The sequence below is a fragment of the Haliotis cracherodii genome, unplaced genomic scaffold, assembly GCF_022045235.1.
Source record: "Haliotis cracherodii isolate W230 unplaced genomic scaffold, xgHalCrac1.p SCAF_8, whole genome shotgun sequence".
NCBI lineage: Eukaryota > Metazoa > Mollusca > Gastropoda > Lepetellida > Haliotidae > Haliotis > Haliotis cracherodii.
The window spans coordinates 43,898,907-43,917,101 of NW_027266341.1; the positions used below are offsets into that span (position 1 = coordinate 43,898,907).

Consider the following 18,195-nt stretch of genomic DNA (forward strand, 5'->3'; position numbering starts at 1 on the left):
CTGTGCATAAAGTGGACTTGTCCAACATTGCGGCGGTCGGGTACGTTCTATTGAGGGAGTCATCATTATTTAAATACGTGTATATATTTTAAAGCTTCTATAGATTCTATCATCATCCTTAAAGCGGCTGTACATAATGTTGATATCTCATAAGAAATGAACGACTCGTGGTCGTTTTTTTTATCGTACACGAAAACATTGCAGCGAGTATTAACCACTCAGGGCTGCGCCCCTCACGGTTTATTCTCCTTGCAGTGTTTTATTTAGGGGATAAACATACTTTGTTTTCAATGTAGATCGAGCAAGGTTACCTGTAGATTGAACCATGCTAAATTTAACATTTGAAACCTCATGCTGCGCGTTGGTTTCACATTCAATTTTTCTGCACGAAATGTCTTGCCACACATCTTTGGGATATTGTAGTAAACACAACTTTGAATTTTGTAACCTATGATTGCAGATATAGTTTACCGACACTGCCTGAATAAAGTACTATTATATGAATGTATTAGCTCCCGCGGTGATGCGGCCGTCAAATCGGTTGTTTCAACCAGACAGAGGGGGTTTATTGTGATTTCACAACTTCTGACTGACCAATCAGAATCGAGTAATTTTCAAATTCATGGTAGAATGTACGAAACACAACTCCCACGCGTCGATATATTTCTTAACCACACTTCGTTCTTCATTCTTTTTTGCGATTTATCGCGTAGCTAAGCCCCAGATATATGAATACTTGATACAAAAATTAATACACTATACAACGGAAAAGCCAGAGAATATATCCAGTATCGATTATCCACCGAAACAGATTCCATTGAGCGTAAAAGGCAAAATAGCAGTGAAAATTATATGAATGGACAAATATATCATTAACTTTAACAAGGACTGCGACATATTAGCTGGTGTTCATCCAGTTCACACAAAGCAACCAGTAAGGTAAATAAAGTGTGATGTGATAAAAGTTCATACCCATACGATTAATTGTAACCCCACCGCACACAAACACGCCACCGTTTTTTTGTAGGCGTGGCCATGTGGATGTAGTCATATAGAACTTTTAAGAAGATATTATATCATGAATGACTCTCTTGACCGGATTTGTCAAATAACAGTTCGGTTTGTCCATCTTCTGCGCTAAACCCTACTTTTGTTTCTCTCAACTTGGGTGCTGTTGAACAAGTCCGGCGTATTCTGAAAATAGGCCCTGTAGCGTATGAATCCTCAGGTCATGTCTATCCAATCAGAAACGAGGCCACACAATGTTGGCGACTTCTATACAGTCTCAATGGCGGAACATCAAGTGCGGAAATCGATGTGTTACACTGCAGAAATTGTGATAGTTCCGATGGATATGAAATTGTAGAGGTAAGATATTGCTATAATCGTTTGTATTTGATTTTTAAGCTCATATGCGTTCCTCTAAACACACATGGTTACGTAGAATCTTACATTCACATGCTGCCTTGGCAGCCTGTGTGAAAACAACGTCAGTTTGACCGATTAAACAAGACAAACTGACTCGCAGTAAATGTACTTATTCGCCATTCGGTCCTGAAAAACCAAGAACATCATCATAATCCAGGTATATATAGCATGTTATTCGATCGTTGGTTGTTGTAAACCCGATGTATTCCGATCAGTACGTCAATCAGTTAACAAGTAGGCTTCATTATGTAGACTATCGAGTAGGTTCACCGTGCTACCTGCCACAGGTGAAGTTGCCTGTCGAATGTCCAGGAGACGAATGTAGACGGTACGGTACGTTCCTGAAAGATTTTGCACTACAGCCTTCTTACAATGCCGAGAATATGGGATGCTCACATGTTTCCGTCAATAATCGTGTCCATGGAAGATGTAATAAGGTGAATTTGATGTACAGCAGTGTTGGTTGTCAACAGGCCAGGGAGAAGCTTAGACCAGTTTATCAGGTTGGGGATATACGTGAAAATATATATCCCAAACAACGCATTGTCTGTACCTTGATCTTATACTTTATACTAAGATAGGTGTGATCTTTGCACTCGGCTAGCATTCAATGGGGGGATGCAGAAATTGTCTACAAAATAATTGATTACCTTGCATTCTTTGGGGGGATGGGTATGCTGTTAACCTGGTGGGCCTATTAAATTAGCTACCCAGACCTGGCCATTGATTACGTGTTGAAGAAAAAGTACCGTTTTTGGTCAGTGATCTTTGTCAGCAGGTTATGCTAAGCATAAAACCTTCTCATAACCTACATGTTCTAACATATCATACCATCACATGTTTTCGCTCAATATATTTTCCTGCCCGGGTACCCACCCCGCTATTACCCGACCCTACCCGTGTACCCGCTGTAGGTCTCAAGAGATAGCTACAAACTGTCCGATTGGGTAAAGTTTGACCGTAGTCCTGGCAAAATGTATCCATATAAATGTGTAAAACGAACTGGTCATGCATACACTGAAGTTGACTGCATGAAGTTTTATCTTTTTTTTTACAAACATATAAAAGTCAGAAGGAATGCATGCATAATCAGAAAGAAATAGGAACATTAGTGACTTGTAATGTGACCATTGAGTTTAAGATAAGTTTTGTCATTAAACAATATATCCTGTGACTAACCATTGTTCGGGTAGTCATGTGGGTACCCGGGGCCTGCTCAGTACCCACCCGAGTAACCCGTCCCAGCCCTACTGTTCGGGCATTTTGAATTGCTTTTTCTTCTCATATTTTACGAGATGTGACGTCACCGGCGGCTTGTTTTTCAATAAGCACTGTCTCGCTACCACTCCAGTGACAATATGCTCAGAATGAAGCTACAAAACTTAAGTTGTTGACAAAAATTTAGAAATATATCAATTTGAAACAGAGATCACCAAGACGTAACTGAACACTTCGAGAGAAAAAATGTATTAAACAAGTTTTATTGCTGCCAAAATCCTAAATAATCGATCGTCTGCTTGGCTTTGATATCCACTATAAAAAAATCACATGATACTCTTGCTATAAAATAAAATGGATGGAAAGACAGTGGAGGCATTTCTTCCTTTCATACATTCTGTGCATATTTTCATGATTTGTGTTAATGTCATGCAAGTTTTTATTGTGATTTTAGGGCTCCATCAGATAAGGGAAGGCCAATTACCAGCAATATCCACCAGAAAGCATGACAAAGCTTATAAGGCTGTCAGTAGCATGGAAGGGCTCAAAAGTGCAGCAAGACTGTTTTCTGTGCCCAATTTGTCTCTTCACGATCGACTTGGTAGAAAAGTCTCTGTTGAATGAGTGACATCTGGACCCAATGCGTTTCACACATTATATTTAGTACTTGTAGGCCACTGGCGCTTTTGTTAAAAAAACCATATGTCTTTGTTTTGGTTTTTAAGTAGTTTCAACATAATTGCATATTATCGAGGTTGGAGTAATTGTGTTCTTAAAACATATATTGGCATAAACCAAGTACTTTGCTGTATTCATACTGATAATTGGCTCTTGTGATGACAGTAATATATTAAACTTCAGAATATTTGGGAAGATTTAAAATTACGATTCTGTGTAATTTTGCCTGAGATGGCTATAAGCTGGACAAATTAACAAAAAGTGATATTCATTTTTTATTTGGTTTAAGTTTCAGACTTTACATTTTCTTAATTCACGAGGAATATAAAAAAAAGTAAGAACTAAGCTGAAAACAAGTCAACAATGTGGTACTTAATTTATTTACAGTTTCCACCCTTGCAAAACTTGGCTAGAATTTCTGGGCTCAGTCGTAGCGCCACCAGTGGCTAGAGTGAGTTATGACCCTCCTATTGACCATTCAGATTCCACCTGTCATGTCACATGCATTAGTTTCAAACGAAATGGCGGTGGGCAGTCAAGACGATCGATGATCAAGATCTATATTGTAATAAAATGGGTCTTACCCCACGAGGTGCATCAAATCAAGTGAGCACCTTGAATAAGAACATAAACATGATAAATAGATTTGGAAAATATCTGTCAAGGCCCAGTTAATGGTACACATCCTTTGCAAATCCTGCAGTCTACTGAAATCTGCACATGGAAATCCATGTTGTTTATCAACCGGATGTTGATTTTGTTACGTTTTGAGCAGTGCATAACAAGCCATTTTGGGACCTTAGATAAATCGCTATGCCAAACCTGAAACAAATTGTCTTTTAGGCGCTGCCGCGACATATTTTATAAATACATTTTTATTACCACGTTTGAAAATGCCAGACATCACGGTATCCCAATCTAAAAAAACAGTTTCAAGTTTTGTTATGCAGTTTACATGGCCTTATTCATTGTACAACTGCAACATATTATGACATTTCAGACCTCAATATAAATTTTTTTCAAGGGAGCCACTTATCTCCTAATGTTTTTTTAAGGAGCCAAGAAAATATGTAGGGAGCCAACTTAACAATTGGTAAATGAAATGAAGTCCTACTACACCAAACACAACACAAATGTTTGCTGGAACAAAATCAATTCTATTGATTAACTCCAATCACCTTGTGGTACTACTCTGTATTTCAGATAAAGTAGTTATGAAGCTAAGTTCCGTTTGTGTCTACGTTAACACTGGAGTGGTAACTAATTAAGTTTCCAATGACTTTCTGGAATATTTTAATTAATCAGCAGTGAACTACAAGTCCATGGTTTAAATCAAATGTCTTTTCAGAGTGAGACACCTTGTAGTGATTAAACCTAGGATTTTATTAAGGTGGGCCTTACCACCCATAGACCTTGACAATTGTTGGCCTTGTCATGAATATTGTGGGACATGTAGTAAATGAGATGCCTGTAAACATAAAAACATGTGAAGTATGCAAGACTACATAAAAACCCGTGAAGATCCCTGGGTAGAATAGGTCTTCAGCAACCCATGCTTGTCGTTAAAAGGCGACTAATGGGATCGGGTGGTCAGGCTCCCTGGCGGTTGATACATGTCATTGATCCCAATTGCACGCATCGATGCTCATGATGTCAATCACTGGATTGTCTGGTCCAGGGTCGATTATTTACAGACCACTGTCATATAGCTGGAATGATGCTGAGTGCGGCGTTAAACAACAAACAAACAAAAAACATAAAAATGATGCATTTAAAAAAAATTAAGACAGCTTCTGTTAGTCCCTCAGTGTAGGTTACTGCAGTAAAAATTCAAAGTTCAAGCAGTACTTTTATATAATCGGACATAGCTTCCGCACACCTGGCTACCCGCCAGGTCTGGGAGCAATGCTGCCCCAGACACAAGGTCAACTGTCACAGGCTTGGAATGTCTGACCCTTTCCCCATTTTGAAGCATATGGAAAAAAACCCATACCTTTCACTTACCTTTTGTTGAAAGCACGAGACACAATTGTAGCGTAAGACATTAATGCAACATATGTCAACGCGTCATGAACAATAATGAAGGCATGATGCTAAAAACACTAATTGAAAACAGGACAATGATATTTGTATTGGTCATGATAAAGGCCATTGATCAGTCGGAATAAAGATTACAAACCAAACGTAATTGCAATCCAGAAGTTCACTTAAAACTCAGATCAGTAGTATCAACAGTGGAACCATATTAAGTAAGATGACGTAGCACATTCAGAACCAGCAGATAAATCTTTGTTAGTTTTCTTGGCCAAACCATTGTTTCTGCTGCAGGTCATGGTCGCACTTACTATCCGCTTTTGAGGTGGGCAATCTGATTCATTATCTGAACCTCTGTGGCGCTTTGTTGTTGTGTTTAGCTGGGCATATTTTGAAAAAAAATCTCCCTGTTTTGGCTGATCAGCTGCCATGTTTTGTTAACCTTTCCAGGAGATCTGTACATTGCATGCACGAACATAAACTTCCTACAGTTTTGTGAAACTTAACATTACTAGCGCAGTGATCAATAACCTATAGGCGCTTCCTTCGATCAATGCATGGTTATCGTTTTACTGGACAAGTTTGTTTACCGATATCAGTATATAGATTGTTCGCATTGTTGCTTCAACCACATCAATTTTATGACCAAAACTGTTTTAGTCGCAAAACTCGAGTGAAGACCAGGCGACCATGTTGGCGACTGATATGAAAATACTGATCATACAATAATAGATCACTGTAGCAACCAAATTAGTTGGAACATTGAAGACTGCATCTTTTGGGTAAACAAGATTTCTTTATATTGATAACAGACAGCCAACATTTGACACATTTCAAAACAGCAAGAGACTGAATAGAATATCTATCCACTCACCTAAAACCCCCTTATTTGAACTTGATAACTTTACATTTAAAGACCCTTACAGACATACAATTGAACTGTTTCTAATAGTTCTCTGTCACTGCGTTATCCCAAAGGAGGAACGAAGTCTCTTTTATTCATATATCGTGGAGATGATGTCTGCTTTTGGTTGTATGGTTATTCTCGTGCAGAAATTACAGCTTTAGGTACCAACCCTGCTGTCTGCTAAGGAAAGTAACCGAAAGATGACAAGCCTCTTTCACTGCAGTGGTTTTACAGTTTTCTTAAGAGATGACTAGAAGTTGAGTGCAGAAGCCCTGCTGTTAGGAGGTCATGAGAGCAAAAGCCACATTGGATCAGACATCTAATTTGACAATTTGGAGAAGATCCTGATAAGGTCTCTTACTGTCCAACAAATGACCATGCTGATACTCTGCTATGTACCAGATGTTCAACAGTCAAAACACAAATGTTCAGGGTGTCTAATCAGGTCAACTAGGCAAAGTCTACACACAGGATTATTTGGCTATTATCTGCTGATACAATAATAATAATAATAATAATAATAATAATGAGACGTCTCATGGGATCGAGGGGTCAGGCTCGCTGACTTGGTTGATCTCAATTGCCTGGATTGATGCTCATGATGTCAATCACTGGATTGTCTGGTCCAGACTTGATTATTTTACAGACAGCCATCATATAGCTGTAATATTGCTGAGTGTGGTGTTAAACAATAAACATAATGTTATATGTTGAACAGTACAGGTGTTATTCCTTGGAATAAATGTCGTCCTATTCCCACTTATGTCCAAGGTATGGTTTCTCCTCTATGTTGGGTTAGAAATGTCTTTTCTTCATCAAGAAACGGAGTGGCATTATCTCTCTTCTATTTGATACTGCCAATTCTCCTCCACCAACATTCATTTTCTTTGCGAAATATCGCTCATCATTTCAGCCTCCCTTGGTGGCTATAACCCACCAGTATAGTTTTTCCATACATGAAAGTTGTTTTTTATCTCAAATTTCGATTTGTAAAAGATGTGTATTTATGTTAATATATATTTATCACAACAGAAGTGGTAAAAGTAGCAAATCTAATGTGGAAGTAGTTATTTGCATTGACAAATATATATTATCGGAATCCTAGATGCCATTTTGAGACACTGTTCATTATAATGCTGACATACCAATATTTATTTACTGGTACTATTGTATCCTTACTTCCACAGATGTTTAGCTGGGATAACAAACAATTTTAATTTATTGTAGAAGTAGGACTTTTTCTTTGAAGAATGTTCATTGTAGTTTGGCTGAATATAGATTTTCCACCTTAAACGTTTGAATAAAATAACATTTGACCACATCAACAGGTTGGTTCCATATTATATTCGTTTCTATTTTATGTCAGGTGTTGGACCAATGTTGTCACTAGTGTTGACTGTCAATGTTGGTCCAACATTTGTTTCTTTTACCTTCGGCTCAACATTAGCAAAGACACCTGGAGTTGAGGTGGATTTCTTTTCCGTAGTAAAACTTGAAAACAGTTTAACATGTTTAATATCTAAAAATTTGCAGATACACATCCTGAGGTGGTGTTTTTTGTTATTAAAGGATTTTGGTATTTATTTTTTCTCGGTATGCACAGAATCAATTTGGACTAAGGCTCTTAAAGGGCTGGATTTTGTTTCCAGAGCTCAGCTCAAAATATGCTCAATATCTCTCAACGAAACTTGGTGGTGGTGAAACTCGATGGGATGGATGTCATTTTCAGAGCAGAGCTTGATCAGGCCCTGAAGAGATGCCTTTGTTTTGAATTTTTTTAGGAATATTTTCTCCGTCTCCATGAAGACAAATTTTGTGTTGATGCTTGGTTGGCCAATAGGCATGATAGGGCTTTTAGTTATATTTAAAAAATGGGGACAGGGGGGAATATTTCATCTTCTGATGATTCATGTTTATTTTTTTTTTATGTTTTCATGACGACAAGTTGGACTTAACTAAAAATTGAGGTTAGAGCTCATTTCCAGAGCAGAATTTCAAAACAGTTGATTAATTCTAGATGAAACTTGCAAACTCTTGTCTGGAGCCTTTGGATGATTTGGGATTTTGAAAATTGTGAACTGCATTATTTCTTTTCACTGAACTGAAGGTATCCAATGGCAATAAACTCCATTTCAAATTGCACAAGACTCTTTGCGTGTTTTCAATCTTTAAAAAATATATACTCATGTTGGTATTTCTGAATGAACAATGGTTGTTATTGGTCCTTTACCGTTTGGAATTATAGTTGAACATTATTAAAACACAATAATTAAACACTTACCATTATATTTGAGGAAATTAATGCTCCTATCTTGTGCTTGTGTTGCATCGTCTGCTTGAAGAGTGCACCCCCCTATGGAAAAGCTGTAAATTTTGAGTAGCGTCCCTTGTAAAATTTCAGCACTGTTACCCAACTTTGTAACAACATTGGACCAATGTAAGAAATCCGACTTTGCCATATTGAATTGTAATTTTTGCACAACATTTTTCTTTTTTTTTAATTTCTGTTTAATTCAGTGTATTTTCTGTTTTTACATCATATTGTAAAAGTTGCAAATAAATTGTGCAATATTTAAACATATGATAGTAGTTTCAGATACAATTTCTTCTAAAATTACATCAAAAATTCTTTGAGTTATATCATTTGGTATTTTTACCCCTGGCAAAAAATGGTGGGGGATGACGCCTCTTCTGTCCATAATCATTTCGTTTCCGCAGCATAACTTGAAAACCGTTCAATATATTTCAACAAAAATTGGCATATATCAACAGATCCTGAAGTGGTGCCTTTTGCTATTTGCAGATTTTTGGCCTTATATTTTTCTTGATTTCCATGAAAACAATTTGGACTTAGTCTTTGGAGGGTGGGGGTGGCTGCGTTTCTGGAGCAGAACATGAAAACTGTGAAAGACTTTTCGTCCAAACCTGGTACATGTATTAACCAAGGCCTGAAGCTGTGCCTTTTGTTTTTTTAGTAGTTTTTCAAAATTTGATTTTTCTTGAAACAAGTTACTTAGCTGAAACAGGGGATAGGTGTCGTTGTCGGAGCAGAACTAAAAAATATTGAACAGTTTTCATCCAAAGGTACCTGTGTTAATCAAGGGCTGAAGTGGTGCCTTTTGCTATTTAGGAATTTTTGAAAAATGAATTTTTTTCTTGTTTCCATGGCAACAAGTATGACTTTGATTCTGTTCATAGTTAATGTTCGTCTGGACCACATCTCTAAAACTAATAGCTATTCTTTCATGACACTTTGTACACACAAAGACCAGGTTATCAACTGGTGCCTTTTGATATCTAGGGATTTTTAGAATTTATGTTGTTTCTGTTTCCATGACAAGTTTGATTTTCACTGTTCACAGTGGTGTGTACCTGACATAGAAATACAGAGTTCCGCATCCCAGTTCCATGGTATTGTTTTGATAGCTCAATAACTACCCTTGCATACGGAGAGACAGATTATTTAGTAAATCTCTCATCAAGTTGGACTTAAAGTAAAAGTCAGATGTTTTTGTTTTTTTCGAATATTTGGGGTTTGGGGGGATTTGTCATCTTCTGATGACTCTTGTTATAACCAGATAGTGTATTAACAGATTGAATACTTCAGTACAGATTTGTTATGTTGAAGCAATCCCTTTGTAATTTGAACTGGCCAATGGGATAGTGGTTAAATAGATGTCCATCTTGATGTTTGTCATTGTATCCTGACAGATGGGGATGTTGCTCATGATATCAATCACTGGTTTGTCTGATCTAAATTTATCATTTACAGGCTGCTGTCATGCTGTGTTGCTCTTATATTGTTGAGTGTGGTGTTAAACTAACATTAAATGCATAAATTTTTAGTGTTTTTTTTTTTTATGTTTGCAGGACAAGTGACATGATGAGGCTACGGGGGTCCTTGACCTTCCTCGAACTGCTTGTGCTGCAGCTGCAATGGCAAACTGTGGTTTTGTCCTCACACTCATATTTCCACTCAACTTTAACACAGGAAAACTTCCACTTTTCACAAAAAACTTACAATGGAACTATATCAGAAAATGCCCATGGGAAAACATATATCCTATCCCCAGTGCGGATGGGAATTTCTCGAATGAACACATCTGTAGATGTAGAATATGAAATAGACAGAGGTGACAAGACTAAAATATTCAGGGCAGAACCTGTATGTATTTTAGATTTCTGTTTCTTACGGATAAGAACGAGAACTGATGCATCTGGCGAATTAAATCGTGAACATAAGGATAAGTTTGACCTGCGAGTGAAAGCAGAGGGGAAGTATCCAACTGGAGGGCAAGTACTTGCTGCATTCACTTATGTTCGAGTGACTGTTTTAGATGAGAATGATCTGAGCCCTCTATTTTATCCTGAAGAATATAGTGTTTCCACACCTGAGAACACAACCATTCACAAGGGTATTGTAAGGGTCACTGCATCAGATGCCGATATAGGAGTTAATGGAGAAATCTACTATTCATTTATGAAATCTACTAAAGTTTTTGCAATTCACCCAGCAACAGGTGTGGTATCCCTTACCAGACCTTTGAACTACAGTGTTGAGAAAGTTCATGAGCTAAGAGTCCTTGCTAATGACCGGGGGCTTAAAACAAAAAGGTCACAAAGAAGTAGCACAGCACTGGTAACAATATCTGTGGAGCCAGTTAACTACCATTCTCCTTCTATCATTGTTCATAGACTCCCAACAGTTGCTGAACATGGAAATATTGGCACAGTTTATGCGATTCTAACTATCACTGATGATGATATTGGAAAAAATGGAAACATTAACCGTGTTGCAATTACATCTGGAAATGTTGGAAATAGTTTTGCTATAGTGGAGTCAAGAGAAGACGAAGGCATATATAACATTCGAGTTGCTGCAAACCTTGACAGGGAACAAACACCATATGGATATAATCTTACAGTGATTGCTACTGACAAGGGTTCACCTATACTGACAACAACAGTTCTGGTACATGTTGCTATACAAGACACAAATGACAATGGACCAGAGTTTGATCAGAAGGAATTCAACGTGTCAGTGTCTGAAGTTGTACCTGTAAATACACCAGTTGCAACAGTGAAGGCTGGGGATCAAGATCTAGGACGGAATGGCGAAGTTGAGTACAGCATTGTTAGTGGAAATGAAGAAAAACTATTTAAAATTGACATGGAATCGGGACTCATCACAACCAGATCATTTCTAGATGCTGAAAAGCTCCTGATGGTCAGACTACAGATCCAAGCCGAAGATAAAGCAAACTCTGGAGCAAGAAAGATAGGCAAAACTTTTGTCAATATTGATATTACAGATTTTAATGACAATGCTCCAGTTTTTGATGAAACTAAGCTTTCTGGCAGTGTGAAAGAAAATGCAGCTAATGGGACAACTATTTTGCAAGTATCTGCAACTGATGCAGATGCCAATGGGAATGGAAGAGTCAGTTATTCTATTGTGAATTTTCTCTTGGTTCCTTTTGAAATCGATCATTTCACTGGTACCATCACAACTACTAGACCTCTTGATTATGAAGTCATGCAAAAGATGTACCATGTAGTTGTAAGGGCATCGGACTGGGGTACTCCACACAGACAAGAAACTGAGGCTGTTGTTGCAATAAAACTAGAAAATGTAAATGATAATGAACCAGGGTTTGAGAAAGTTGACTGTAGTGGCTACCTGTCACGTGAAGCTAAGGGAAGTACAGAAATTGTAATTCTTCCAGCTATAGATTTTGATGAGGGGGATATCATTAATTACAGAATTGTTGATGGTAATGAAAATAACTGCTTCAATATAGAACCATCCACTGGAGGTATCTCTCTGGGTAATTGTAATCTAGCAGACATAGGTAGTGACACCATAAGGCTTCTTGTAGATGCTACAGATGGTGCACACTACTCTGTTCCAGCTGTCATCAATCTCTCATTGGTCAACAGCAAGGCTGGTGTGCAAGAAAAGGCAATTGTGAACTGTAAGGATACGAATGTAACAGATCGCCTTCAGAACATGATAAGAGCATCCAATGAAAACAACAAGGGAAGTAGTAAAATTGAATTCAATCACGATCTGTCCAATAGATATGCCCCAGAGTTTAGTTCTTCAGTGCCCAAGTACTTTGAAGTGTCTGAAGGTACTCCTCCAGGGACATCTGTCCTAAACATGACAGCAACAGATCGAGACAGCAATTCTTGGTACAATAGTAAAATCCTCTACGTCATCTCCGCAGGGAATTCTGATGGTGCATTCCAAGTTGATACCTTTACTGGGAGCCTGATTGTCATGTCTAAACTAGACAGAGAACATCAGAGTGAATACAGCCTCCAAGTGAATGCTCAAGATATGGGCAAACCATCACATACGGCTCAACAGCTTCTAAGAATTGTAATCTCAGATGAAAATGACAACTCGCCCATGTTTGAACATGATGAATATGAAAAAAGTGTGTATGAATATGTTGCTGTAAACTCTACTGTGTTGCAGGTGTATGCAACAGATAATGACAAAGACCTTAATGCTCGGATTAAGTACTCTCTTTTGACTGACACTGAGGATTTCTATATTGAACCATCCAATGGCATGATCAAAGTGAGAAGGCAGCTAGATAGAGAGAGGCTAGCAGTATATCAATTAAGTGTCATGGCAAAGGATTCAGGTTTGCATACAACTCTATCAACAACAACACAGGTTACAATCACACTTCAAGATGTTAATGACAATGAACCAAAATTTGTTCCTTCAAGTTACAGTGTAAAAGTTCGAGAAGATTTACCAGTTGGTACTGTTGTCATGATCCTTACAGCAAATGATCCTGATGTTGGAGAGAATGGACTTGTAACATATGAGCTTGTTGATGGTATGGATAACAAATTTGAAATAGATGAATTGAGTGGTACCATTCGTTTGCTCAAGAAATTAGATTACGAGACAAAGCAAGTATATAACATAACAGCAAAGGCAGTTGATTGTGGCACGCCAACTCTTGTATCAACTTGTTTTATGAATGTAGAAGTTGTAGATGTTGATGAAAATCTCAGTGCCCCACGTTTTGACACCTTTGTGGCTCAGGACTATGTATATGAAAACAAGCCCATTGGAACATTTGTTGCACATGTCAGTGCAATGGACGACATTGGACCTTTTGAGAAAAGGGGTCAGATGGTGTACTCTATTCGTGATGGATCAGGCTTGGGTCGGTTTTCCATTGACAACAATGGTAAGTATATAATATGGTAACATTATTTATACCTTTTTGTCAAGAGAGTTTATTTCTTGGCCTGGTAGTCACTTATCTGTAGGTGTCCTCCATCATCTACTCCCTGGAAACCAATGAAACTAAAACTTACCTTGTTCCCAGTTTATATATATATATTTAAGTATTTCTGTTCATCCGTGACTTCAGGAAGAATTATTCACGATTATTAATCGTTCAGCAGACAAGTTAACCACGATCAGCTGTTCATTCCTTGTCAAGTGAGAGACGACAATCTGCCATTTTCAGATTTCTAGGTCTTCCACAATGTGTGTTTAGATCGTAATTGAGTATTTTCAAAGTGAAAAGACATGAAATAATGACTGTTTCAATTGTTGATAACATCTGCTGGCCAAAAAAATCTTATTTACATTAAAAATGATATTTTATAAACACTGTGCTTTCGTCAATTTCATTGTTTATTTCCATTTATAGTGTGTTCCGTATCAAAGGAAATATTGTTGAACTTTCATTTAATAAGTAGGTGACAGTTCATCATATTTTCATTAAAATATTGTTCCATGTTCACTCTTTTGTTTAATAAGCAACAATTCAGTTATTTATTTCCTGCAGAAGGTGGCGTGTTTGCCATGTGCAGCAGCCAGAAAATGTTGATGAATATATGGAAGTTAAAAATACTGTTGACAGTTACGATGTTTTTGAGATAGATATGTATGATTAACTCATATTTTTCAAACTTTTTTGATATGTCTGGAAGCTAACATATTGTGGCACTCTAACATGTTCTAAGTACACCTTGCTGTTTTGCCACTAGAAATAGTTCAAAATTTGTAATTCTCGCACAGTAAACCTGCTTGCAGAAGGGTACGTTCGTGAAAAATCGTTCACCAGCTGTCTAATCTAAAGGTGAAAATCATAGAAAATGATTGTTTGTGGTCTGAAAATTGTATAATACTAATGAGGAAGGGCCAAAGGTATATATCCATTTAGTTAGTGTTTTGTTGTCATTCCAAAATCCTTTCAGTATTTTGATTTTTAGCATGTTTAGAACATTAATTGTTCGTGTTTTGATTTTCAAACCCCGCCACGCGATTGTCATGTTATCGAAAATTGCCTGCATTTTAAAACTTTATTGGTGATTGTTTGGACTTAAGGTAGGATTTAAGAGGCTGTGCAGAAGATTAAGTTTTGATAACTTTGTTGTTGTAGATCACTGTTTTAAATGGAATAGGATTTTATCATGGAGGTTTTTTCATTTATCATGTTTATGGAATAAATTTATTAGTTTTATGTCAAATTTTTCTGAAGTCATCTTGATTAAAAAAATGCGAATTTAATACTCAATTGAATTTTTTAACTTATCCTGCATTACTCCTTAATGCATTTACTGCTGTTGTCTGACAGAGATGAACTGTGTGAGCTCATGAAGAAAAGTTGTTCCAATCAGTAGAGGCAGCAACCTCGCACAGTCTGCAAGGGACCGGGATGTCATGATCAAAACACATAACTGCTTTGTCACCTCCACAGACGGACGTACTTTGTATCCCTTGGAAACTAAAGCTCATTGTTTCTATACTTTGTGTGTTTCTGCATTCATTGTATGCTGCTATATTGTTACCTGTTTATGGTCTGTTACCTTTGGGGTCTTCCCATTCGTAATTTGTAATGTTTATCTCTCATTAGTGGCTCTAGTCACAGTAATTAACAGGCGTGTTGTTGTTCCCGCCATTTTGTTTTTTTCTCTGACATTTTTGCGATTCACCACGCAGCCACATACTTTTGTGTTTTGCGTTTTGAATTCTTTATTTAGCTTGGGTAATACACTAAATTTATTTATTTTGTGTTGGCATGTTAAAAGCTTTGCTTTTTCACTACCTTTTAACGTAATTTGCCACATGGTTATGTTTTTGCTTAAATTCCAAACTTTATGCCCTGCTGCACTCACTGCCGCGGGAACAAATTTGGTCGGGCCCCGCAAGTATGAGTATCCAGGACATGCCTCACTCAACATGGTTGTCGACCGGCTTTCCGTCTCCTCTGCCATCTACGAGGACAGCAGCGCTGCCACTCCAAAGCCACCAGCGCCGCAGGCGCTTCAGAGAAGTGATGCCACTGGCCCCCTCGGCGCCCTTGGTTTTCCATAGCTCCGTCAGCACCACCAGTATCTCGGCTCCGGCCCCTCGGGCACCTGCTATCCTCTACTCTACTTGGCCATCAGAGGCGCCGCCAGGGTCCTTGGCTTCCACAGCTTCAACGTTGACATCCTGATATGGCTTACAACGTGGAGACTCCTTCCCTCATATCGACCGATGCCCTTTTACGGTCTTCTACGCCTCCCTTGCCGTCATCTTTATTGACAACGTCGTCCCCTCCTCTGGTGACGCCCGTTACGGGACTGGCTTTCAGTCTCCTCTGCCATCTATGTTGACAGCTCCAGTCCTTCAGGCACCTGCTATTCTCTACTCTACTTCCGCATCAGAGGCGCCCTTGGCTTCCACAGCTCCGACACACCCTGGCCATTACTTCTGTTTCTGACTCTTGCTCTAGATCGTCAAGATGGAGCGGCAAGGTGAAAGTACGTCTTTTCACTCGTCACCGCTCTTGTAGCTGCTCTCTGACTATCGTTCAGATTCCTGGGAGGAATCTTTTCAAACCAGTAGACATTTGGTCTGATTCAATTTGCTGACTGGTTGTCTGGAAGTGGTTTTGTTTTGCGATGTTCTCCTTAAAAGCGCCATGCTTTAAGTGAGATGACCTGCAGGTTCACTCCATGGATGAGGCTGAAGGAGCTCACATGTTCGTTAAAGCTGTTTCTTCAAAGCCTCCTACGATCCGCTTGGCTTCTGGTGGATAACGTCTGTATAAGAACTTGCATGGTCAGGCTCGCTGACTTGGATGATGCATGTCATCAATCCCAACTGCGTAGATTGATGCTCATGATATTAATCACTGGATTGTCTGGTCCAGACTCGATTATTTACAGACTGCCGTCATATAGCTGGAATATTGCTTAGTGCGGTGGAAACAACAACAACAAACCAACCAAACCAAATCAGAACTTTCAGATGTTCACTGTTCATGCTCTTTTAGCCTGTTTGACCCCTTGTCATAGGCTACCGGGTACCCACTTCTCATTGACTGGTCAGGGGAAGGCGTCTCTCATATCACAGTGTTCATTTTTGCTCTACACCGGCCCCCGCCATCTGACGACGACATCCACTGTCTTCTTCGTCGACATCGCCGGCACCAACGCTTCTCTACCCTGCCTTCGCACCAGCGTTTCTCAAAGAGGCTCTTCTGCGGCACTCCAGGTGCTCCCACATTTTTTCGCAGAACTCGGATACACTGGGGATTGTCTGTGTGTGGAGATTGCACCTCATTTCCGGGTAGAATGCAGTTTTCTTGGCTACTGCGCTGGGTGATTACATGTCACGTGTCAAGTACTCCCGACTGTATCAACCTATCGGGAGCAGTGCAATATGTTTCTACAGATTGGTTTGCATGCTTACTTGTACGCATTGTGCAACTACTCAACCAGATGCCTGTCGTAGTCCATCCATGTGCAGGGGATGGAAACAGTCGCCCTCCGCTACCAAAACGGCAGTCCCATTGCCCCCTCAGTATAAGAACAGTAGCGCTTTTACGGCGTCAAGGGATGGAAAAGATCGCCTTACTTCGTACGATATCATCTTTCAGACGACAACCTTTTTATATCTTCAGCCTTGGCTACCAGATACAGCGTCGTTTTTCTAATTCTTCCCACGACCGTTCCATAAACCCGTTGACTACATACCATGTATCGTGTTGGCTTTCTTCATTGTCACCTCGATATAAGAATGGGAGCGCTTATACTACGCTCATGGGATGAAAACGATCGCATTTCTTTGTGCAGTACGGTGCGATCTTCCAAAACCACAGTTTTCCATATTTCCATAATGTCTTATGGACATTGCTTTGACTTCCAACTAACTGGTTAAGTAGATGCCTCTGCGGTCAATTGTGGAGTGGGTTTATTTCGTTTACATGGGATTTGGTATTGGTTCGCAGAACACACTTTTCCACATATCATCCTGACTGGACACAATCAGAGACCCCTGTCGTTGACTTTTCAACTTTGCAGTCTTGTAGACAACCTCATCTACCATGGCTTCCAGCTCTTCCACTGCCGCTTCCACTTTGTCAGTGGCTAGTGCTTCTGGGATTGCTCACGCCAGCCCATGTTCTGACCAGGTGTGATCTGGAGATCAACTCCATTGGCACAGCAACAGCCTCAAGATAAAAGCGCTTGTCCTGGCCATCACTTGCTGGCAGAGCATTCTAGCTCACGCCCTGTTAATCATATTCATGGACAACAAGGGGTGGTCAGGTAGCCTAGAGGTTAAAGCGTTCGCTCGTCACGCCGAAGACCCGGGTTCGATTCCCGATATGGGTACAATGTGTGAAGCCCATTTCTGGTGTCCCCCACCATGATATTGCTGGAATATTGCTAAAAGCGGCGTAAAACCATACCCACTCACTCATGGACAACATCACCATCGTGTGGTGTTTGATCTGGAGACCAACTCCATAGGCACAGCAACAGCCTAAAGATAAAAGCGCTTGTCCTGGCCAACACTTTCTGGCAGAGCATTCTAGGTCACGCCCTGTTGATCATATTCATGGATAACATCACCATTGTGTGGTGTTTGAGGAACCAGGGTACTCTCAGCTCTCCAT

The 18,195-nt window shown here is 39.3% G+C and overlaps 1 protein-coding gene across 4 annotated transcripts in view; it reads left to right on the forward strand.

Annotated features, from left to right (window-relative positions):
• The first annotated feature begins 1,282 nt into the window (after positions 1-1,282).
• LOC139450511 (protocadherin Fat 1-like) overlaps positions 1,283-18,195 on the forward strand; it is a 247,276-nt gene continuing 230,363 nt past the window's right edge. For all 4 annotated transcript variants that reach the window (XM_071232241.1, XM_071232243.1, XM_071232242.1 and 1 more), the window contains exons 1-2: positions 1,283-1,368; positions 10,136-13,482. In XM_071232241.1, the coding sequence (XP_071088342.1) occupies positions 10,146-13,482 (3,337 nt within the window). In that variant the 5' untranslated portion in view covers positions 1,283-1,368; positions 10,136-10,145. The remainder of the gene's footprint in view (positions 1,369-10,135; positions 13,483-18,195) is intronic.